We start from the raw sequence: 24,353 nt of genomic DNA, 5'->3' as shown, positions 1-24,353 counted from the left end.
CACCTGATGAAGGAGCAGCGCTCCGAAAGCAATTAAACCTGTTGGACTATAACCTGGTGTTGTGTGATTTTTAACTTTGAACACTGAAGTTCTCTTCGTGTCCTGATAAACATGAATCACTCAACTTTCATTTCTGAACAGATTAGTGCAGCTGGTATTTATCTCACTTCTGTTTGTCAAAACATGCCAGACGCAAATTTGCTGCAGTTACAATTCAAAACTAGATCAGAGGCAATGAAGTGCTTTGGTTTGCATTGAAGTCATAAAATGTGCAAAGTCTTACATTCTAATATGATTTTCAAGTTCATGGCTGCATTGGGTTCATCTATATAATTTCCTCGAATTCACAATAAATCTTCCTGAGTGGAAGCTATACTTAGTGTTCAGGGATGTGTAAGGCTAGGTGCATTAGTTAGGGGTAAATATAGGACAGTATGTTCGGGGAATGGGTCTGGGTGGGTGTCTGTTCGGAAGATCAGTGTGGACTTGTTTGTCCGAAGGGACTGTTTCCACTCTGTAGGGATTCTATATTCTATATATAGGTGGCTGGGGGCAGAACGGGCCAACATCAGGAGCAGCATTTGATTATACCTCTACTCCTGCTCCCCATAGCCAAGTCAAAGATTGATAAATTACATGCCATCCACACTTCCTGCCCCCACATCCTTTTGAAGTGGCATAGGATTGCTGGGGATGCCTATTTCCTGACCACGCTGAATTGTACAGTGGAAATGGCTGCTGCAACCTCATTCTAAGTCTTTTTTTCAGTCAACTAATAACTTATTCAACCATTTCTGAACATGGCTGAATAGGCTGGGGCTATTTTCTCTGGAGTATCAGAGGCTGTGGGGTGACCTTATAGAAGTTAATAAAATCGTGAGGGACATGGATAGGGTGAATGAGCATGGTCTTTTCCCCAGGATGGGGAGTTAAAATCTAGCAGTGACAGCACCAAGTGTTCTCAATAAGATACAATGTAACATGTGGGCCAGCTACTGGGGAAGCTAGGGTAGCTGGTTGCCTAGAGACAAAAACAGATTCGAATTAGGCCAATCAGTTTACATTATATTCCCCCCCCCTCCCCCCACCAAACAAAAACAAACTCCAATCAAGTTTGAATTTAGTATATTGACAATCTTAAAAGCCAATGACACAATCCGATGATTTAGAGGTATAAAATCGGGGAAAATTGAACTGTTGGGAGGAGAACTGCTAAGCCAGCATGTAGAGAGACTACCTGAAAAATATCTCTCTTAAAGGTACCTTTATCGATCAGTAAACTGTGAAGCAGAATCCCCAAGAAGAAGGAAAGAAGACTGGAATGTAGAGAAGAACCGAAAGCTGCCGGGTTTTGAGATAAAAAGTTTTGTTATATAAATTTTAATCAGGAGTTTTATCAGACTACTATTGTAGAAGGATAAGGTAAAAAATAGGTTAGAGGAAGAAGTTGTAAATAGTTGTTGTTTAATAATTCTCTGTTACACTTTAAGAAATAAAGTTGTTAATTTTTACTTTAAATAGTTGTTGTCCTCTTGAATTTTCACAGATTACTGCTCTGGATAAATCTTTTCTGTGTTGCTGGTTTAAATTAAGCAGGAGAGTTTACCCCATGTCATAACAGTTTGAGGGCTCGTTGTTGGGGTTTGAACTGGTTTAGACCAATTTGAATGGATTTTGGGGTATGAAAATTCCCAGCAGATTTAAACACTTGCAGGTTCGTGTCCTAGATCTTTAAATAAAATGTTGGACTATAACCTGGTGTTGTGTGATTTTTAACTTTGTACACCCCAGTCCAACACTGGCATCTCCAAGTCATAAATAAAATGTAGGTGAGACAAGTTGTTTACTTTCAGTGACTTGTGGTTGATTAAATTAAAAGTGAGAGAAATGGCCCTGAAAATTGCAAAAGAGGTTCTGGGATTTGAAGATGATTCTCTAATTTGCCCCAAGAAAGTTTAGAATGAAAGAAAAATATCATACTTTTAGAATTAGCAAATAAGTTAGGTTTGAGTTTACCTGTCAGGGAATTACTCAAATGTTTAGGTGTGTCAGAGAAACAGATAAGTGCAGTAGAGGTAGAAAAACTTAAATTACAATTGAGGAAAATGGAGTTAGAAGATAAACAAAGAGAGAGAGAGGGAGCGAATGGAAAAAGAGAGAGAGAAAAGGTTCTTGGCTGAGCAAAGTGAGAGAGAAGAAAAGGAAAGCGAAAGAGAGAGAGAGAGGAAAAAGAAAGAGACAGAAAGTTCTTAGCTGAGCAAAAAGAGAGAGAATTTGAATTTGCAAAGTTGTAACTTAGTCAGCAAAGTCAAGTTAACAGGATGGAGATTAAAAGAGAAGGTAGTGATAAAGACAAATAGAACATAGAACAGTACAGCACAGAACAGGCCCTTCAGCCCACGAAATTGTGCCGACCACTGATCCTCATTGTATCTACCCTCAAATTTCTGTGACCATATGCATGTCCAGTAGTCTCTTAAATGTCCCCAATGACCTTGCTTCCACAACTGCTGCTGGCAACGCATTCCATGCTCTCACAACTCTCTGTGTAAAGAACCCGCCTCTGACATCCCCTCTATACTTTCCTCCAACCAGCTGAAAACTATGACCCCTCATGTTAGTCATTTCTGCCCTGTGAAATAGTCTCTGGCTTTCGACTCTATCTATGTCTCTCATTATCTTGTATACCTCAATTAGGTCCCCTCTCCTCCTCCTTTACTCCAATGAAAAAAGTCCGAGCTCAGTCAACCTCTCTTCATAAGATAAGCCCTCCAGTCCAGGCAACATCCTGGTAAACCTCCTCTGAACCCTCTCCACATCTTTCTTATAATAGGGCGACCAGAACTGGACGCAGTATTCCAAGTGCGGTCTAACCAAAGTTTTATAGCGCTGCAACAAGATCTCACAACTCTTAAACTCAATCCCCCTGTTAATGAAAGCCAAAACACCATATGCTTTCTTAACAACCCTGTCCACTTGGGTGGCCATTTTAAGGGATCTATGTACCTGCACACCAAGGTCCCTCTGTTCCTCCACACTGCCAAGAATCCTATCCTTAATCCTGTACTCAGCTTTCAAATTCGACCTTCCAAAATGCATCACCTTGCATTTATCCAGGTTGAACTCCATCTGCCACCTCTCAGCCCATCTCTGCATCCTGTCAATATCATGCTGCAGCCTACAACAGCCCTCTATACTGTCAACGACACCTCCAATCTTTGTGTTGTATGAAAACTTGCTGACCCATCCTTCAATCCCCTCATCCAAGTCATTAATAAAAATTACAAACAGTAGAGGCCCAAGGACAGAGCCCTGTGGAACACCACTCACCACAGATTTCCAGGCAGAATATTTTCCTTCTACTACCACTCACTGTCTTCTGTTGGCCAGCCAATTCTGTATCCAGACAGCTAAGTTCCCCTGACCTTCTGAATGAGCCTACCATGGGGAACCTTATCAAATGCCTTGCTGAAGTCCATATACACCACATCCATCGCTCGACCCTCATCAACTTATCTAGCAACATCCTCAAAGAACTCAACAAGATTTGTGAGGCATGACCTGCCCCTCACAAAGCTGTGTTGACTGCATTTAATCAAGCCATGCTCTTCCAGATGGTCATAAATCCTATCCCTCAGAATCCTTTCTAACACCTTGCAGATGACAGACATGAGACTTACTGGTCTGTAATTGCCGGGGATTTCCCTATTTCCTTTCTTGAAGAGAGGAATTACATTTGCCTCTCTCCAGTCCTCAGGTACGCCTCCAGTGGAGAGCGAGGAGGCAAAGATCTTTGCAAGTGGCGAAGCAATTGCATTTCTCGTTTCCCAAAGCAGCCGAGGACAAATCTGGTCCGGGCCTGACGACTTGGATGCTGCCTGACCTGCTGTGCTTTTCCAGCAACACATTTTCAGACCTGGCGACTTGTCAATCTTAATGTTTCACAAAATTTTCAGCACATCAACTTCCTCTATCTCTATCCATTCCAGCATGCACACCTGCTCTTCAAAGGTTTCATTCACTACAAAGTTTGTTTCTTTCGTAAAAACAGAAGCAAAAAACTCATTTAGGGCTTCCCCTACCTCCTCAGACTCCACACACAAATTCCCTAAGCTATCCCTGACCAGCCCTACTCTTTCTTTGACCATTCTCTTATTCCTCACATAAGTGAGGAATAAAATGTCTTTTTGTTCTCCCTAATCCATTCTGCCAAGCCTTTCTCGTGCCCCCTCCTGGCTCTCCTCAGACCATTTTTGAGCTCCTTCCTTGCCTGCCTGTAATCCTCTAGAGCTGAGCTTGATCCTAGCTTCCTCCACCTTATGTAAGCTACCTTTTTTCTTTTGACGAGAAGCTCCACCGTTCTCGTCATCCAGGGTTCCTTTATCTTACCCCTTCTTGCCTGTCTCAGAGGGACATATTTATTCATCACTTGCAACAACTGTTCCTTAAACAGTCTCCACATGTCTATAGTGCCTTTACCATGGAACAATTGCTCCCAATCCATGCTTCCTAACTCATGTCTAATCGCATCATAGTTTCCTCTTCCCCAATTAAATATCCTCCCATTTTGCCTAATCCTCTCCTTCTCCCTAGCTATGTAGAATGTGAGGCAGTTGTGGTGAGTATCTCCAAAATGCTCTCCCACCACAAGATCTGATACCTGCCCCGACTCGTTTCCAAGCACCAAGTCTAGAATGGCCTCTCCCCTCGTCGGCCTGTCAACGTACTGAGTTAAACCCTCCTAAACACACCTTACAAAAACAGGCAGATCTTCCTCGACAATGGAAACTTCTGTAGCTGTGATACCCTCTCTGATTAGTAGTGCTATACCCTCTCCTCTTTTTTCCCCCCCCCTCCCTATTCTTTTTAAATGTTCTAAACCCTGGAACATCCAGCAACCATTCCTACCCCGAGAAACCCATGTCTCTGTTATGGCCACAACATCATAGCACTAGGTATTGATCCATGCTCTAAGTTCATCACTTTTATTTCTGATACTCCTTGTGTTAAAGCAAACACACTTTAACTGATTCCTTGGTTCCTTCCCAGGAAAATCCTTTCCACTAGCTGGTCTACCTCTTGCTATTGCCTCATCTGCATCAACTCTCACCTCTCGTATACAGCTCAGGTTCCCACCCCCCTGCCACACTAGTTTAAACCCTCTCGAACTACTCGAGCAAACCTTCCACCCAGGACATTGGTCCCCTTCCAGTTCAGATGCAACCCCATCCTTCATGTACAGGTCCCACCTTCCCAATCCCAATTATCTACATATCTGAAGCCCTCCCTCCTACACCAGCTGCGCAGCCACGTGTTAAGCTACACCCGCTCCCTGTTCCTCGCCTCGCTATCTCGTGGCACCAGTAGTAAACTAGAGAACACTACTCTGTTCGTCCTGCTTTGCAGCTTCCATCCTAACTCCCTGAAATCACTTTTTATATCCTCGATCCTTTTCCTGGCTATATCATTAGTGCCAATATGTAACACGATTTCTGGCTGTTCGCCCTCCCCTTTTAGAACCTTAAACACCCGATCGGAGACGTCCCGGACCCTGGCACCAGGGAGACAACATACCTTCCGGGAATCCTGATCCTGACCACAAAATCTCCTGTCGATTCCCCTAACTATCGAGGCCCCTACCACGAGTATTTTTCAATTCTGCCCCCTTCCCTTCTTTGCCACAGTGTCAGGCTCAGTGCCAGAGAACTGACTGCTATGGTTTTTCTTTGGTAGGTCATCCCCCCAGCAGTATCCAAAACGGTATACTTATTGCTGAGGGGAATGTCCACAGGGGATCTCTGCACTGTCTGGGCCCTTTCTTCCCCCTAACTGTAACCCATCTATCCTTGTCCTGAGCCTTAGGAGTGACCAACTCCCGGTAACTCCTCTCAATTACCCCCTCAGCCTCATGAAAGATCCATAGTTCATCCAGCTCCAGCTCCAATTCCCTAACACAGTTTTCAAGGATCTGGAGTTGGGTGCACTTCCCACAGATGTTGCCAGTGGAGACATGTCTCCCACCTGCCACATTCTGCAGGAGGAGCAAGCAACTGCCCTAGGATCCATACCCGACTTATCCGAACACCCACTCAGTACTAAAGTAGAAAGCTTAGTTCAACTTGCTATAAAATTAATAACAAACTTATATTCAATAGAGGAAGTTTAGAATGAACCTTACCTTATTAACTAGGTTAGAGGAGGAGGGTGGGTGGGAGACTCTACAGTTGTAGAGCCTCGGGTTTAGCCGCCTTGCTGATATATATTGTCACTGCTTTCCTTCCCGGCTGCCCCTCTGGTCCTTGTCACTTCCTCCACTGTTCCCACTCCTTCTGTGAAAGGGAAAACACCGCTGTCCGCTACCGGTAAGTAGTTTGAAAAAACTGCCTTACCTTAGCTGCAGTCTTTCGGGTTTGTCTTACTTCCGCTGCTGCTCGCACTCAAACATGTCAAAACTCTGCCTCATTTTGATGAGAAACATGTTGAAGCCTTCTTTATTTCATTTGAAAAATTGTCTAGGCAGATGGAGTGATCTAAGGATTTATGGGTAATGCTAGTTCAGATTAAACTGGTAGGCAGAACTAGTGAGGTATTTGCCGCACTGTCAGATGAGGGGTCAAGAGATTATGAAGAGGTTAAACAGACTATTTTAAGTGCTTATGAATTGGTACCAGAAGCATATAGACAGTGGTTCAGAAACACAAAGAGGGAACCAGGCCAGACTTATGTTGAGTTCAAAATAATTAAACATAGTTATTTTGATCGATGGGTATGTGTTTTGAAAACAGATAGGATCTTTTAGGCTCTATGCGAGATTATTCTGCTGGAGGAGTCTAAAAACTGACTTCCAGAGATAGTAAGAATTCACATGGAGGAACAAAAAGTTCAGGAAGTGAGAAGAGTAGCAGAATTATCAGATGAGTACATGTTGGTGCATAAGACAAGCTTCCAGCCAGAATTTCGTCCTGTGAGGGACAGAAGTTGGGAGAAAGGGAGATCCTACATTATGAAACCAACAGAAGAGACCACTGGTAAGAATTTACCACAGGATAAAAAAGAAGCCCAAGAGGTTGGAAAGGATGTGAAAGGCCTCAGGTGTTTTCACTGTGGTAAAGTGGGACACGTAAAGTCACAGTGCTGGTCATTAAAGAAAGGCACTGTGGGAAAAGATTAGATTACATACGGTGTGGAAATAGGCCCTTCAGCCCAACAAGTCCACACTGACTCTCTGAAGAGCAACACACCCAGACCCATTCCCCTACGTTTACCCAACACTACAGGCAATTTAGCATGGCCAATTCACCTAACCTACACATCTTTTTTTGGACTGTGGGAGGAAACCGGAGGACCTGGAGGAAACCCACGCAGACAATGTGCAAACTCCACACAGACACTTGCCTGATGCGGGAATTGAACCCGGGTCTCTGGCACTGTGAGCAGCAATTTTAACCACTGTGCCACCATGCCGCCCATAAAAGAGGTGGTTAAAGAAGCTAAGCTAGTGGCATTAGTAAAAGTGGTAAAGGAGACACGAACAAGAGCCGAGGAGCTGCAGGAGAGTGCACAGCTGAGGAAGGGGCTGGGTATGAAGCTAGTATCTGATCTCTACAAAGAATTTGCCTCTGTGGGTAGAGTTTACTCAGAAAGAACAGGGGGAGAAGGACAAGGAGTTATAATTTTGAGAGATACAGGATCTAACCAGTCACTGATAGTAAGGGATGAGCGAATTTGCACTCTTTCTGATCTGTTACCCGAGAGTGTGGTAATTTGTGGGTTGAATGGACAGAAGTTTAGCATTCCCTGATGTAAGATCAGTTTGGAGTGCCAACTTAAGACTGGGGAATTTACAGTGGGAGTGATTGTCAGAGTGTCAGTTCCCGGAACTCAGTTTGTTCTTGGGAATGATTTGGCAGAATCCAAGGTGGGAGTGACAACCCTTGTTGTGGAGAAGCCCTAGGAAGATCAAGAAACTGGGGAGTTAAAACAGAAATATCCTGATATTTTCCCGGACTGTGTGGTAACCAGATCACACTTATCATAAGTCACAGCATGAAGTGAAAAGTAAAGAGAAAGATGAAGGAGTTGAGTTTCAGTTAGCAGATACCTTGTATGATGTAATGGTGCAGGGAAAACCTGAACAGGCACAGGGTCAGACAGAAGTGTTTAGTCCTGAAAGTCTAAGAGACTTGCAACAGCAAGATAAGACAATACAAGATATATATGTGGATGTGTACTCTGAAAAGGAGGCAGAGAATATTCCGGAGCATTATTATCTGAAAGATAGAATTCTAAGGTGAAAATGGAGACCACAGCAGGTTAGTGCAGAGGAGAAATGGGCCGCAACGCACCAAATTGTGTAGCCAGTAGCATACAGAAGGAAGTGTTATGGGTAGTACATAAACTACCTGTAGGAGGTCACCTAGGGGCACGAAAGACTCAAGCTAAGGTACAAAAACATTTTTATTGACCTGGAATGCACAAGGATGTGGTTAACTTTTGCCGTACATGTCATACATGCCAAATGGTAGGTAAGCCACAGGCGGTAATAAAAACCAGCACCTTTGTTGCCAATTCCCGCATTTGAAGAACCTTTCAAGCTGGTTATAATTGATTGTGTAGGTCCCCTCCTGAGAACTAAAAGTGGGAACCAGTACTTGTTAACCATAATGGATGTGTTTGCCAGATTTCCAGAGGCAATTCCATTGTGGAGTATCAAGGCAAAAAGGGTAGTAGAGGAGTTAGTAGCTTTCTTCACATGGTATGGGCTACCCAGAGAGATTCAGTCAGACCGAGGGTCAAATTTTACTGCTGGACTGTTTAAAGAGGTTATGGATAGCTTAGGTATACAGCATTTTAAATCCAATGTGTATCATCCTGAATCCCAGGGAGCTTTAGAAAGGTGGTATCAGACCTTGAAGACCATGTTGAGAGCATACTGTCAGGATTACCCGAATGATTGGGATAAAGGTATCCCACTTATATTGTTTGCCATTAGGGATGGCCAAAACAAATCTATTCAGTTCACTCCCTTTGAATTAGCTAAACAGCACCTAAAGTGGGCACAATACAGAATGAAGCAGGTGGCAGATAAAAGCTCTGAGACTTGGACGTTTTCCCAAGGGGTTAACATGTTAGTACTGTTACCAGTGATAGGAGATCCTTCAAAGCCAGGTTTAGTGGCCGCTATCAAATTGAGAAAAAGTTGAGTTCGGTGAACTATTTAGCAAAGATGCCAGATAGAAAAAAGTGGTATTGGGTGTGTCATGTGAACATGTTGAAACTGTATTATACTAGAGAGAAAGAATTGGAAAAACAGGTCTTAGTTACTGCCCCTTGGAGTGAGGAATCAAATCCAGATGATGTGGATTTTGATGTGCCTCAAAATGGATTAAAAATTGAAGATGTCTTTGAGAGGTGGGATAGGTTAGTAAGCTATCTATCTCAAGAGCATAGAACACAATTGAAATATTTGTTACTGCAGGATAAGGACATATATGTGGGCGGCACGGTGGCACAGTGGTTAGCACTGCTGCCTCACAGTGCCAGAGACCCGGGTTCAATTCCCGCCTCAGACGAATGACTGTGTGGAGTTTGCACGTTCTCCCCGTGTCTGCGTGGGTTTCCTTTGGGTGCTCCAGTTTCCTCCCACAGTCACAAAGATGTGCAGGTTAGGTGAATTGGCCATGCTAAATTGCCCGTAGTGTTAGGTAAGAGGTAAATGTAGGGGCATGGGTGGGTTGCTCTTCGGAGGGTCAGTGTGGACTTGTTGGGCCGAAGGGCCTGTTTCCACACTGTAAGTAATCTAACATATAAGAATCAGATGGGGAGGACTAATGCTACTGTACATGAAAGAGATGAAGGGAATACTGCTCTGATAAAACAACATCCCTATTGCTTTCAAAGCCAGACAGGTCCAGATGTAAGTGGAGGCAATGCTCAACGAAGACATCATCGAACCGAGCCAGAGCGAGTGGAGTTCGCCAATCTCTTAGTTCCCAACCTGGACGGGGCTCGACGATTCTGAGTGGATTATCGGAAGGTCAACGCCATTACAAAATCGGACTCATATCCAATTCCTAGAGAGTCCGACAAACCAGTTACATCACCAAGTTGGACTTAATGCATGGTTACTGGCAGATACCTTTAGCAGAGACGGCGAAAGAAATTTCTGCATTTGTAATTGTAAATGGGCTATATAAGTTTAAAGTGATTCCCTTTGGAATGAAGAACGCAGCTGTCACATTCCAAAGACTCATGAACAGAGTTATGGCTGAGTTAACAAACTGTATGGTCTATTTGGATGATGTTGTGATCTTTAGTAAGTCCTGGAAAGATCACATGGTACAGTTGGCAGAGCTCTTTGAACAACTATGAGAAGCAAAACTGGTGATCAATTTAAATAAAACTGAATTTGTGAAAGCAGAGGTGATGTTCTTGGGACATAACATCGGTCATGGAAGGTTGACACCGCAGAATGCAAAGACAAAGGCCATCGAGGAACTTCCATGGCTAACCTCAAAGAAAGAGGTGCTTCAATTCTTAGTGCTCAACGGATTCTATCAGAAGTTTGTTCCAAATTTCAGCACTGTAGTAGCACTGTTAACTGATTTGCTGAAGAAGAACACAAAGTTTCAGTGAACAGAACAATGCCAGAAGACATTTGACCATTTGAAAGCTATATTAAACCAGTTTTAGCTACACCAAACTTAATAAAACCTTTTAAAGTCGCCATTGATGCTAGTGACATTGGAGTTGGAGCTGTATTACAGGAAGATGAGGATGGGATTGAACTGCCAGGTGGTTACTTTTCAAAGAAGATTAACAGCCACCAGAGGAAATACTCCATGTCAAAAAAGAGCTATTGAGTTTGGTACTGGCCTTACAACATGTTAATGTGTATATCATGAACAAAGCATCAATGACAGTTATGCACATGGATCACGATCCGCTTACATTCTTAGAATTCTTTCAAGACAAGAATATGAGACTATTTCTTTGGAGTCTTGTGTTACAGACTGTTAATTTAAAAATCATACATGTTCCAGTCGTAAGACTGTAATCGCAAATGCGTTATCGTGGATTTGACTGATAAATTTTAGATGAGATTTGTATTAATTCAATGTTTTATATATATAGGTATATGGGAAGAAGTTACAGTGAACTTATAGCAAAGTTATCTGTATGTTAGGATAATGTGTTTTAAAAATAGAAAAAAAACCTGAAGCCATCTTTTCATTATGATGGTTCATTTTTTTCTTAAGGAGGAGGTGTTATGAAGATGTGGATGTACTGTAACTTGAAGAGAGTTAAAAGTGACAGCACCAAGTGTTCTCAATAAGATATAATGTAATTTGTAGTCCAGCTACAGGGGTAGCTAGAGTAGTTGGTTGCCTGGAGTCAAAAACAGATTCGAAATGGGCCAATCAGTTTACATTATATCCCCCCCAAAAAAACAAACTCCAATCAAGTTTGAATTTAGTATATTGACAATCTTAAACGTCAATGACACATTCCGATGCTTTAGGAGTATAAGACCGGGGAAAATTGAAAAGTTGGGAGGAGAACTGCCAAGCAAGCATGTAGAGACTGGCAAAAAAAATCTCTCTTAAAGTTACCTTTATCGATCTATAACCTGTGAAGCAGAATCCTCAAGAAGAAGGAAAGAAGACCGGAATACAGAGAAAAACCGAAAGCTGCCTGGATTTGAGATAAGAAGTTTTGTTTCATAGATCTTAATTTGGGGATTTTATCAGACTAATATCGTAGAAGGGAAAGTAAAAGATAGGTTAGAGGAAGGAGTTATAGAGTCATAGAGATGTATAGCATGGAAACAGACCCTTCGGTCCAACCCGTCCATGCTGACCAGATATCCCAACCCTATCTGGTCCCACCTGCCAGCACCTGACCCATATCCCTCCAAACCCTTCCTATTCATATACCCATCCAAATGCCTTTTAAATGTTGCAATTGTACCAGCCTTCACCACTTCCTCTGGCAGCTCATTCCATACACGTACCACCCTCTGTGTGAAAAAGTTGCATCTTAGTCCCTTTTATATCTTTCCCCTCCCACCCTAAACCTATGCCCTCTAGTTCTGGACTCCCCCACCCCAGGGAAAAGACTTTGTCTATTTATCCTATCCAGACCCGTCATAATTTTGTAAACCTCTATAAGATCACCCCTCAACCTCCGATGCTCCAGAGTTGTAAATAGTTGTTAGTTAATCATTCTCTGATATACTTTAAGAAATAAAGTTGTTAACCTTTACTTTAAATAGTTCCTGTCCTCTTGAAGTTTCACAGATTACCACATGGGATAAATCTTTTCTGTGTTGTGGTTTAAATTAAGCAGGAGAGTTTACCCCATGTCGTAACAAGAGTGTACCATGTAGTATGGACTGGGTATGGGTGGCAGATTTTCTCTTCTGATAAAGGTTAGATAACCAGTTGGTTTATTCATTCCAGATGCAGTCTGGAAATCGCTAAATGTGTTGAATAACTTTTCACAAAATTTCAGTTCTTAATACAGTACTGTTCACTATTGTACCAGACAGTTAATCTTCAGGCTGGTTCTTTTGGGGATCAAAGTTGGTGACGTAAAGTGATTTGATCAGAGCATGGTGCATCTTAACTGCTTCTTCTTCTTTTGTTTTCTGCTCAGGTACACATAATATGGGAAAATAACATGGGAAGCAAAATTCACAATTCATTTATATTAGCAGGATTGACATGATGAGTTTCATAAAATAGTTAGCAATCTGATTATGTGCGTTTAGCTTGGATGAGAAGGGAAAAAGGTATTGTAGCTAGCACTTGCCCTAGCACCTGTCCTCCTGCTTCTCTACTGCTGACCTCCCTCTGGGCCTATGCCACTTCAAGAGGATGTGGGAGCATGAAATGTGGACAACATGAGTACTAGTGTCTGCAATTCCCATTGCAGTGATTTATCAATCTTTGTCTTGGCTATGGAGAGCAGGAGTAGTGATATAATCAGATGCTGCTCCTGATGTTGGCATGTTCTGTCCCCAACAAGCTTTCCAAATATAGTGGTTTCCCTAGAGCCCTTCTTCCCAGTTACTGGGCCCTGGTGTATCATCTCTGTATCCCAAGCCCTGATTGGAAGGTATAGTACCTGCATGGTTCAAAGGGAGGGATGGAAAATTAAAAGCTGAATAATTCATGGACCCTTATAACTACAGATGTTGACCCATTCATTTGGAAAAGTACAATGTCTTGGATTGAATCATCCTCTGATTCCTCCTTCTGACTTATTTGAATTTTGAAGAAATATTAACAAAGTAATAAGTAGACGGTTAGTAATAGATTTGGTATTGAATCAGACCTAACTTTCCTTTGTTTTCTTTCATTTTATATTCCATTTGGTCAAGTCTCCTTTATGCGCTTGCGGCATACTTTGTTCCTGAACCTGCGTGTCATAGCATCTGAATTGATCCATCAGTAACTGGCTGTTTACAATATAACCAAGAAAATTTTCTCTTCCTCCTAGGAAACCTATCAAGGAAACAGTGATTCTGCCCACTTTTTCTCACTTCCTGATCTCTGTAAATCAATAAACAAAGGGGATGTATCACCAAGTTACGTGTTGCATGCTTATCTGGAGCAGGTAAGAGAAAAGCCATGGCTTCACATCAGGCATAAAAGAAGATGTAGGCCACTTACCTTTAGATCCTGCTCAGTCATTCATTGCTATCATGGCTGACCTGTGACATAAATCCATCGATCCAGCCATCATCCATGCTTATCCCCGTCGGTTAACAAAAATCTCATTGAGGTTTTGAAACTAACAATTGATCCTCTACTACCAATTGTCATTTTTGAAAGAGAGTTCCAAATTTTTGGAACATAGAGTCATACAGTCATAGATATGTACAGCATAGAAACAGACCCTTTGGTCCAACCCGTCCATGCCGACCAGATATCCCAACCCATTCTAGTCCCACTTGCCAGCACCCGGTCCATATCCCTCCAACACCGGCAACTCCACCGTGGGTGGCATGATGGCACAGTGGTTAGCACTGCTGCCTCACAGCGCCAGAGACCCGGGTTCAATTCCCACCTCAGGCGACTGACTGTGTGGAGTTTGCATGTTCTCCCCGTGTCTGCGTGGGTTTCCTCCGGGTGCTCCGGTTTCCTCCCACAGTCCAAAGATGTGCAGGTCAGGTGAATTGGCCATGCTAAATTGTCCGTAGTGTTAGGTAAGGGATAAATGTAGGGGCATGGGTGGGTTGCGCTTCGGCGGGGCGGTGTGGACTTGTTGGGCCAAAGGGCCTGTTTCCACACTGTAAGTAATCTAATCTAATCAAACCCTTCCTATTTATATACCCATCCAAATGCCTCTTGAATGTTGCAATTGTACCAGCCTCCACCACATCCTCTGGCAGCTCATTCCCCCTACACGTACCACCGTCTGTGCGAAAACGTTGCCCTGTAGGTCTCTTTTATATCTTTCCTGTCTCATCCTAAACCTATGCTTTCTAGTTCTGGACTCCCCGACCCCAGGGAAAAGACTTCGCCTATTTACCCTATCCATGCCCCTCATAATTTTGTAAACCTCTATAAGGTCACCCCTCATCCTCCGATGCTCCAGGGAAAACAGCCCCAGCCTGTTCAGCCTCTCCCTGTAGCTCAAATCCTCCAACCCTGGCAACATCCTTGTAAATCTTTTCTGAACCCTTTCAAGTTTCACAACATCTTTCTGATAGGAAGGAGACCAGAATTGCATGCAATATTCCAACAGTGGCCTAACCAATGTCCTGTACAGCCGTACCATGACCTCCCGACTCCTGTACTCAATACTCTGACCAATAAAGGAAAGCATACCAGACGCCTTCTTCACTATCCTATCTAGCTGCGACTCCACTTTCAAGGAGCTATGAACCTGCACTCCAAGGTCTCTCTTTTGCATGTAGAAGTATGTCCCAATTTCACTCTGTGTGAATTTTCTCCCCTCTGCCAATATGTTCCCCTGGTTGTTTGGAAAGGACTGATGATTATTGGACATATAGTTGCCTGCGTAGCAGCAATGCTCCTCCAAAACTCACAAACAGCATATGTAGTGTAGACAGTGAATGTAAGCAGGCAAATATTTTCTGAAAAACTTGATCATTGCACCTCCTTACAAAAACGCCTACCAGCTAATTACTACCCAGGTCCAGGTACACAATGCCTCCCCTAAATTGTGATTTGGAGTTGCCGGTGTTGGACTGGGGTGTACAAAGTTAAAAGTCACACAACACCAGGTTATAGTCCAACAGGTTTAATTGGAAGCACACTAGCTTTCGGAGCGACGCTCCTTCATCAGGTAGTTTTCACACTAGCTTTCGGAGCGCTGTTTCCCACTAAACCTGTTGGATGATAACCTGGTGTTGTGTGATTTTTAACTTTGTCCTTCCCTAAATTATTTCCTGCTTATTCAACTACTCCAACAAGACTCTTGTCCATTGGCCTCAGCGTGAGAGGGGAAGACCACTGTGGCTCACACTAGGGTCTTTCTAGTCTGCAATCTCTAGTGTCTTTAGCCCGAGAGCCACAGATTTCCAAACTCTTAATTTTTCCTCCAATAAACCATTGCTGTGTTGTCCATTCCACTTTTTGACATGAGTTAATCATTCAACATAGACTCTGACATTCACTGATTGTAATTTGTCCATCGGGCTCCATAGCTCAGGGGTTAGAGTGCAGGTCTTGTAAGCCAGAGGTCCTGAGTTCAAATCTCACTGGGGCCTCTTCGCACTTAGGGGTGGCAAGGTGGCTCAGTGGTTAGCACTACTGCCTCACAGCATTAGGGTCTCAAGTTCAATCCCAGCCTTGGGTGACCGTATGTGTGGAGTTTGCACGTGTCTGCGTGGGTTTCCTCCCACAGTCACAAAGATGTGTAGGTCAGCTAAATTGCCCATAGTGTTAGGTGCATTAGTCAGAGGCAAATGGGTCTGGATGGGTTACTCTTTGGAGGGTCGGTGTGGACTGGTTGGGCTGAAGGCCCTGTTTCCATAGGGTAGGAAATCTAAATCTAAACTTGGCTTGCTAATCTGAAGGTAGGAAATGTTATGGATGAGTAGCTTTGCAATGTAGAAATATGAGTGTGTTTTTCTGAAACTTGGATATATTCTCTGTTCTCTCCTTTACCAATTTAGTCAGCAAAAAGAGTGGGAGTAATGTGTGACCTGTGGAAGGGTTCTGAAGATATTTGAGGCCACTCACAATACTATGCCTTGCAGGAAATAGGAAAATTATGCTATAGGTATTGAACAAGTAGTAGCTACAGTAATTACTGTAAATGCTATGATAAAGTTGTGGTTTTCTATTCATTGTTTTGAAGGCTTTGGAGGCCACAAGAAAGTTCAACTGCATTGTAGACTTTCTTCCTGAATGTCAAACACAACTTGCAGATTTGCATAATGCAAAGAAAGGACTACTGTATGGTATTCCCGTCAGCATCAAAGAAAGTATTAACTACAAGGTACAGATTTTTTTTTGGAAAGTGCATTAAATATTGTGCATTATAAGTTCTTTGGAATTTGAAGATGCTTATTGGTATGTTTTGTGTTACATTACTTAAGGAGATTAAAGTATTGAATAGAGAGCAGGTGCCATATCTATTTCAATTCAGTACAGTTTTCCATCTCAAAAGCATTGACTACTTGTCATCATTTAGTGTATCATTGCAGGCTCTAGTCACTCTGATTTCTTGGACAACTGGTCTTTATTCACAGATGAGTGTTGACACAGCTACACAAGTGTTGGAATCTCCCAGTAGATAGCAGCAGATTAACAGGGCTCTGTGTGAGCTCTTGTTCACGGCCCATTTGCTCCTATCTGCTTTCCTATTGGTTTCACTTTTGCTTCTGTTCTTTTCTTTTGCTTTATTCTCCTTTCCTTTTGGTCTTCTTTTCTTTTTTGTAGTGTATTGGTCAGCATCAATGCCATAGCAGGGAGAGAGGGCTGTATGTGGAGTGGCAGACGTGGCTCTTCCTTGTGATTGGAGGCATCAGCAGCAGCACTGAGGACATTCTCCAACCATTCGGGGTTGTGGCATCGGCAGCAAAGCTCCTCCAACCACTGGGATTGGTGGCACCAGTACCAGTGGCACAGGACTCTTCAGGATGGCGGTGCTGGCAAGGAGACATCTGCAGCTGAAGCAGGACGTGTGGCTTGGCGGCAGCCTGGTCTGGCAGCTGAGCTGGGGTGTCTTGGTTGCGGGGTGAGTGTGGGTTCAGTGGCATCGGCAAAGTGGGCCCAACAGCGATGAGATAGTGCCTAAAGTAGGGCGTATCCTACATTGGTGGGTCCAGCACAGGCAGCGGCAAGTTGGTGAAGGTCTCCCTTGAGACTAGGTGCTGGCATGGACTAGGTCGGAAAGACTGATATTCTGAACTTTTTAACTTTTTTATTTTTCTGATTTATTACTGTGACCTATAATACTGGATATTTATTTCTTTACTTTTCAAAGTTTTCTTATGTCTCCTAAGAATTTGATCTTAATTGTCTGTACCTAGGTACCTTTGTACCCATGATGGCACTGTAATGCAACAATTGTAAACTTTTCACTGTATTTATTTGAGTACTTGTGACAATAAAGGTAATTCCTTCCTTCATTCAATAGGGAACATTACAGTCAAGCCTTAGACTACTCTTGCCTGAAGTGTTTACATATGTAATTCCAGCTGCATTTGTTAAATAGTGAAGAAGTAAAACTCAAATTTCTTTCCTTTTACCCATCTGGAGACTGAGGTCAATTGTAACATTCCTATTGCCACCCTAAGTGATGTTAGTTGACTTAATGCTGAGCAGGAATCAAACTTATAACATTTGTGATTTACCTGGCTCAGCAGCTTTAGAGTCATAAAACCATACAGCTGTACAGCATAGAAACAGACCCTTTGGTCCAATTCATCCATGCTGACCACATATCCTAACTTAATCTAATCCCATTTGTCAGCATTTGGCCCACATCTCTCTAATCCCTTGCTATTCATGTACCATGCTGATGCCTTTTAAACGTTGTAATTGTACGAGCCTCCACCACTTCCTCTGGCAGCTCATTCCATACACGTGCTTCCCTCTGTGTGAAAAAAGTGCTCCTCAGGTCCCTTTTACATCTTTCCTCTCTCATTTTAAACTTATGCCGTCTACTTTTTGGACTCTCTTGTCTATTTACACCCTGTCCAATGCTCCTCATGATTGTATAAACCTCTACAAGGTCACTCCTCTGCCTCCGACGCTTCAGTGAAAACAACCCCTGCCTATTTAACCTCTCCCTAAAGCTCAAGACCTCCAATCTGGCAACATCCTTGTAAATCATTTCTGACCCCTTCCAAGTTTTACAACATCTTTCCTATAGCAGGGACACCAGAATTGAAAACAGTGATCCAATAGTGGCCTAACCAATGACCTGCATAGCTGCAACATGACCTCCCAACTACTATACTCAATGCACTGACCCAATAAAGGCAAGCATACCAAATGGCTTCTTCACTACCCTGTCTCATAGAATTCTACAGCATGAAAGAGGTCTTTTGGTCCATTACGTCTGCACTGGTCATCAAATATCTACCTACTCTAGTCCCATTTCCCAGTACTTGAAGCAGTTGCCGACTCTAATAATTTCAGTGAATAGCTTTTGCTGAAAAAGACATATTTTGTCAAAGCTTTTCATCTTGCATTTATCAGGACATGTTGCCTTGTGTACTGGTTCAGACTGTCGAGATGACATTGTATTGCTGACCCAACATAATGATTATGCATGTGATATTTGCATGGGTTGGGGAGAGGATAGGTCCAATTTGTAGCCATAAAATCCAGCTCCATCTTTCTGATTGCAATCTTTTCTTGTTTACTCTTGGCCATCTGAGATGTGAATTTTATTGATACTTCCAATATTCCCTGCAAGATGAGAAGAATTAAAATTTTAATCAAGGTTCAACAAGCTATCTAGTCAAAATGTACTACAACCCAATTGGTTAACAATAATAACATGTTCTAAAATTATTTTAATACAGGATCATGATTCAACTTGTGGACTAAGGAAATTCATAAACAGACCAGCAAGTGAAGACAGTGTAATAGTTAAAGTGCTGAAGAAACAAGGAGCAATTCCATTTGTGAAAACCAATGTTCCTCAGACATTACTCAGGTAATATTCAATAGAATGCTATTGCAATTTATAGAGTCTTTCAGGACCAGTAGAAGTGTTTAGTTGTGCTGATTGTGGTCTACATTAAATAGACTTGAATGTATCAACATACTCCACATAAGGTTTGTCATTGAATATTGCTTTAGTAAAGATAGAAATGTAATACCAAGGCTATTCATTACTGGAATAGTCATAACACACTGGTTCTGGTACAATGTTACTTGCATATAAATAAATGTGTACATATGTATAAAGAATACGTTAAAAAAACCCCAAAATATCAGCAAATGTTAGAAATCAGAAACAAAAACAGAAATTGCTGGAATACCTCAGCAGGTCTGACAGCAGCTGTGAAGAGAGTTCAGAGTTAATGTTTTGGGTTCAGTGACCTTTCTTCAGAACTCAGTTTTCTCAGATTTCTCTTGCAGATGCTACCAGACCTGCTGAGCTTTTTCATGAATCTTTGGAACTGTTGACCCCAGGAAGCTTAGTCAAAGGTAGATATTACTGGATTTGGTGTTCTAGGTGAATTTAGAAACATGGGGATAGTGTGGAAAAATGGAGTTGAATTAGAAGATTAGACAACAGTATTTACTTGTTAGTCTAATTCAGTTCCTGGTCATTGATGACCCTTCAGAATGTTGATTGTGAAAGACTTGGCAATGATAATGTCACTGAATATCAAGAGATGAAGGTTATTTTATCTTTTGTTGCATATGGTCATTATCTGGCATTGTTTAGTGTGACACAAATGTGACTTGACATTGGCCAATCCAAGGCTAGATACTGTCCAAGTCTTGCTGTATGCGGCTATGAACTGCTTCAGTTTTTGAGGAATTGTGAGTGGTACTGAGCGCTGTGCATTCAACAACGAACATCCTCACCCTTGACATTGTGACAGAAGTAATTCCATTGATAAAGCAGCTAAAGATTGTTGGACCTAGAGCTACCAGGAGACACTCTTGCAATAATGTCTTGAGATTGAGAAGATTGGTTCTCAACAACTACAAACCTCTTCCTTTGTGCTAGACGCCAACCAGTAGTTTTTCATTGAATCCTCATTGCCTTCAGCTTTACTGGGGCGAATTATTGTCACATGTGTTGATGTCAAGTTGCTTCCCAGTGTCCAATCACTAGTTAGGGTCTAATCTATCTTCTTAATATATTTTGAGATGGTTTGGTCTAGTCCATAAAAATACTCCCCACGGACTTCAGCTATTTTGAGTCCTTGGTGTCTGCCCATAAGCCTCCTTTTTGCCTTTTAATCCAATGCTGTATATCCCTCAAAATCTAGGGTTCACAAGATTTGATGGTCCCATCCTTTTTCTACAATGGAACATGTTGGCCCTGTATTCTCCATGTTTCCTTTTTGAATTAATCTGTTCTGAGGCAGATTTACCTGAAAGTATCTGCCCCCAGTCCACTGTCACCAAATCATATCTGATCTTATTAAAATCAAAATCCAGATTATGACTTTAATTTCAGTCTCTTGTCCTTTTTCTTTGCAATCTTGAATCTAATGGAGTTATGATCGCTGTCTGCAAAATGATCCCCCACTAATACTTCAGCCATTTGCCTGGCTTTGTTACCACAAATTAAGTCCAAGACTGCCCCTTCTTTGCTGGGCCTTCCATGTACCAGCTTAAAAAGATCTCTTGAAGGTATTTTTAAGAATTGTGTTCCACTAAAGATTATGACTTTCCCAGTTAATGTTGGGGAAATTGAAATCCCTTACGATCACCTACAAGAGTATTTGGATTAGAATTAGGGTTATTATTTTGACACTTTCCTGAAATTTTCCTACATGATCCTCTCTTCCGTTTCTCTTGGATTGCTAGTCCTTTTTGGTTTTTAGGTTCAACTCATATAACTAGTTTTGAGGAGCCTTCTAAATTACCATTTCTCCTTACTGCTGTAATAGATTTCCTGTTCAAAATGTTGGGGCTCAGGGGAAAAGGAGGAAAGTAGGCAGATAGTTTGATGTAGTGGGTCTAGGGGGTGTAGGGAGCATGGTGGAAATGGGCTGTGGGGTAGTGCAAGTTATAACAGGACAATGGAAGCTCTAGACGGGTTCTTGACATTTGGGCAAAGCAGCGTGACACTCCTATCAGCTCAGTCAGCTTCCCAGTGATGAGGTCATTTCATCATCCATTTGTATTGCATGCAAAGTCAACGTTCTTAGTGTTCAAATGCTGGTTGAAAGCCGTTTACACCACGCCATGGGAATTACACTTTGGGTGTGTACAGTAGACCATCATGGACTGTGAAATAGTCAATAGTTATCAATGTGGGGGCAGTCTGCAGCCCAAAGCCCTGCAGCTGACAGAATTTAAGGTGCAGATCCAGGTACTTTCTAAAAGAGTTTAGGGTCTCTTCCTGCACCACCAACTCAGGCAGCGAATTCCAGACACCCACCACCCTCCATGTAAAAAAGTTTTTCTTCACATCCCTTCTAATCCTTCTGCCACTGAGCTTGAATTTCTGACCCCTGGTTTTTGAAATCTTTGCCAAGGGAAACAGGTTCCTCCATCTACTTGTCTCTACCCCTCACAATTTTGTATACCTCAATCATGTCACCCCTCAGCCTTCTCTGTTCCAAGGAAAATAACCCCAACCTCTTCATTCTCTCCTTGGAGCAACAATTCTGCAGCCCTGGCAACATTTGAGTAAATCTTCTGTGCACTCCCTCCAGAGCAATTACATCCCTCCTATAAAGTGGTGACCAAAACTGCATGTAATACACCAATTGTGGCCTCACCGGTGTCTTACACAGTTTCATCATTCTATCCCTATTTTTATACTTTACACTTCGTCAATGAAGGAGACCATTCCATATGACTTCTTTACAACCTTTTCTACCTGTACTGCTACCTTCAGGGGACCTGTACACCATTGGTGAGACAGGGAGTAGGTGAAGCTGAAAGGCAGAGAGTGGTACTCATTCTCAGTCCAGACAATTCAAAAGGTGACATGATAGTAACCTCTTAATTAGAATTGTTTGATTAGTTCCCTGTATCTAATGTTCCCCAACTGGACAATGCGTAATGTATGTCTATAGAGTAGTGATGATTTAGAGAGTGTGTTTAGGCGAGATTTAGCTAAGGACAGGGAAAATATGTGGCCTGTCAATGAAACAGTGACTATGGTGAGAGAATGAGGTTGTATATGCATGGAAAGGGTGAGCAGATTGGCTTTTGTGGCTGCTGTGCCATTATTTTGCTGGTGTGGAGCAACACGAGACTGCCAATACTTGTCCAGTGCACAGCAGCCTTTGAGATGACACAGGCACCAGAATACCAGTCTATCAGAGAATATTCTGAGTGGGGAACTGCTCCGGAAACAGTGGCTGGTAGGAGCTAGAATCAATCGAGAGAGTTCTAACAGAGGTGGAGTATGTAGTAACAGAAACCAGTTTGGTAAGATATTTAAAAGACATTTGGACAGGTACATGAATATGAAAGTTTTAGACGGATATGGGCCAAACACTGACAAATGGCATTAGTTTAGTTTGGAAAACCTGGTCTGCATGGATGAATTGGACTGAAGGGTCTGTTTCCATGCTGTTTAACTCTATGATGGTACATGATGAGAAATCTGAGTCAGCCTCCTGGAGAGAAACGTTCTATGAAACTAACAGAAACTGACATTTCATTAAAAAACATAAAATTCAGTCCTTTGAAGCCAAAAACAAAACAGTTGTCTTTTTAAATTTAAGTTGAAACTTTATTGCTGGAACAGCACAGCAGGTCAGGCAGCATCCAGGGAACAGGAGATTCGACGTTTCGGGCACAGGCCCTTCTTCAGGAATGATTCCTGAAGAAGGGCCTGTGCCCGAAACGTCGAATCTCCTGTTCCCTGGATGCTGCCTGACCTGCTGTGCTGTTCCAGCAATAAAGTTTCAACTTTGATCTCCAGCATCTGCAGACCTCACTTTCTCCTTTTTAAAGTTAAATCTCACTTGTAAGTAATCATATTACATTGGACTCACTTAATTCACATGTTCATCACTGGTTTTAGTTGCACCTAGCTGGGTCAGAGAACTAAATGCATCATTGTGGTGGACATTGATGGTCACAGGGTCTTAGGAACATTTCCTTTGTTATCGAAGAAACATTGTTGTATTTTGTTGGCACTGTTTATTGAATGCCCACATTAGTATCCTGTATATTTGCCACTTTGTGGGATATTGCAGAATTTGCAGATTCAGTTGGCATGCCCTTCAATGTAAAAAACATTGTGTGTAATCACTGTCAACGGGAATAATTGAAGCAGTGATCTGTTGATTCTCTACATACCATGTTCCTTCTTGTATGAATTCCATAAAATCGCATCCATCGATTCTTGTGAAATTCTCACAAGCTGACAACTGGATTGAGAAGCCCACTGTAAGTTTAGAAAATCTATTGTTTGACATATGTGGCTGAAGGTGGACTAATAAAGACTGCCCCTTCCTGAATAAATAAATGCACAAAATTTCTTTTGAAGGGATAATGGGAAGATAAATTCATTTCCTGTTTTTATTAATGTCTCATATCATCCCTAAAAATGTTTTTCTCTTTACAACAGCTTTGAGTGTAGTAATCCCATTTATGGACAAACCATCAATCCACTTAATGCCAAACGGTCACCCGGTGGGTCATCGGGTGGGGAAGCTACTTTGATTGCAGCAGGTGGCTCCATCCTTGGTATTGGAACTGACCTTGGTGGCAGCATACGCTTTCCTGCTGCTTGCTGTGGAATCTGTGGTTTCAAACCAACTTCAAATCGATTAAGGTAAGAAATTTGTTTATTGCTATTATGGGAACTGAGGTGGGCCATTCAGTTCCTCAAGAGTGGGAAAATCGACGATTCGGGCAGAAGCTCTTCATCATTCCTGATTTTCCTGCTTCTTGAATGCTGCCTGACCTGCTGTGCTTTTCCAGCACCACTTTAATCCAGACTCTGATCTCCAGCATCTGCAGTCCTCAGTTTTGCCATTCAGTTCCTCAAGTCTGATCCATCATTCAGTTAGTTCATTGCTGGTCTGCAACCTGTCTCCATCTATCTGTTGTTGATCCATACCACTTTATACTCAGAGTCATAGAGACACACAGCACGGAAACGGACTCTTCAGTCCAATCAGTCCACACCGAACATAATCCCAAACTAAACTAGTCCCACCTGCCTACTCATATTTAGTAGAACTCTTCTTATCTCCACCTGAA

At 42.3% G+C, this 24,353-nt stretch overlaps 1 protein-coding gene and 1 non-coding gene across 2 annotated transcripts in view; both read left to right on the top strand.

Moving 5' to 3' along the window:
* The window catches only part of LOC122554712 (fatty-acid amide hydrolase 1-like), a 66,899-nt gene that overhangs the window by 7,547 nt on the left and 34,999 nt on the right, over positions 1-24,353 (top strand). The window contains exons 4-7 of the mRNA XM_043700088.1: positions 13,504-13,620; positions 16,336-16,476; positions 19,016-19,149; positions 23,716-23,922. Coding sequence (XP_043556023.1) covers positions 13,504-13,620; positions 16,336-16,476; positions 19,016-19,149; positions 23,716-23,922 — 599 coding nt within the window. The remainder of the gene's footprint in view (positions 1-13,503; positions 13,621-16,335; positions 16,477-19,015; positions 19,150-23,715; positions 23,923-24,353) is intronic.
* Positions 15,670-15,742, top strand: trnat-ugu. The gene has a single exon. It is a non-coding gene; the product is annotated as a tRNA-Thr (tRNA).

Source organism: Chiloscyllium plagiosum, chromosome 11, assembly GCF_004010195.1.
Source record: "Chiloscyllium plagiosum isolate BGI_BamShark_2017 chromosome 11, ASM401019v2, whole genome shotgun sequence".
Lineage (NCBI taxonomy): Eukaryota > Metazoa > Chordata > Chondrichthyes > Orectolobiformes > Hemiscylliidae > Chiloscyllium > Chiloscyllium plagiosum.
The sequence above is the reverse complement of the archived record's forward strand: the minus strand, read 5'-3'. Positions and strand labels throughout refer to the sequence as shown.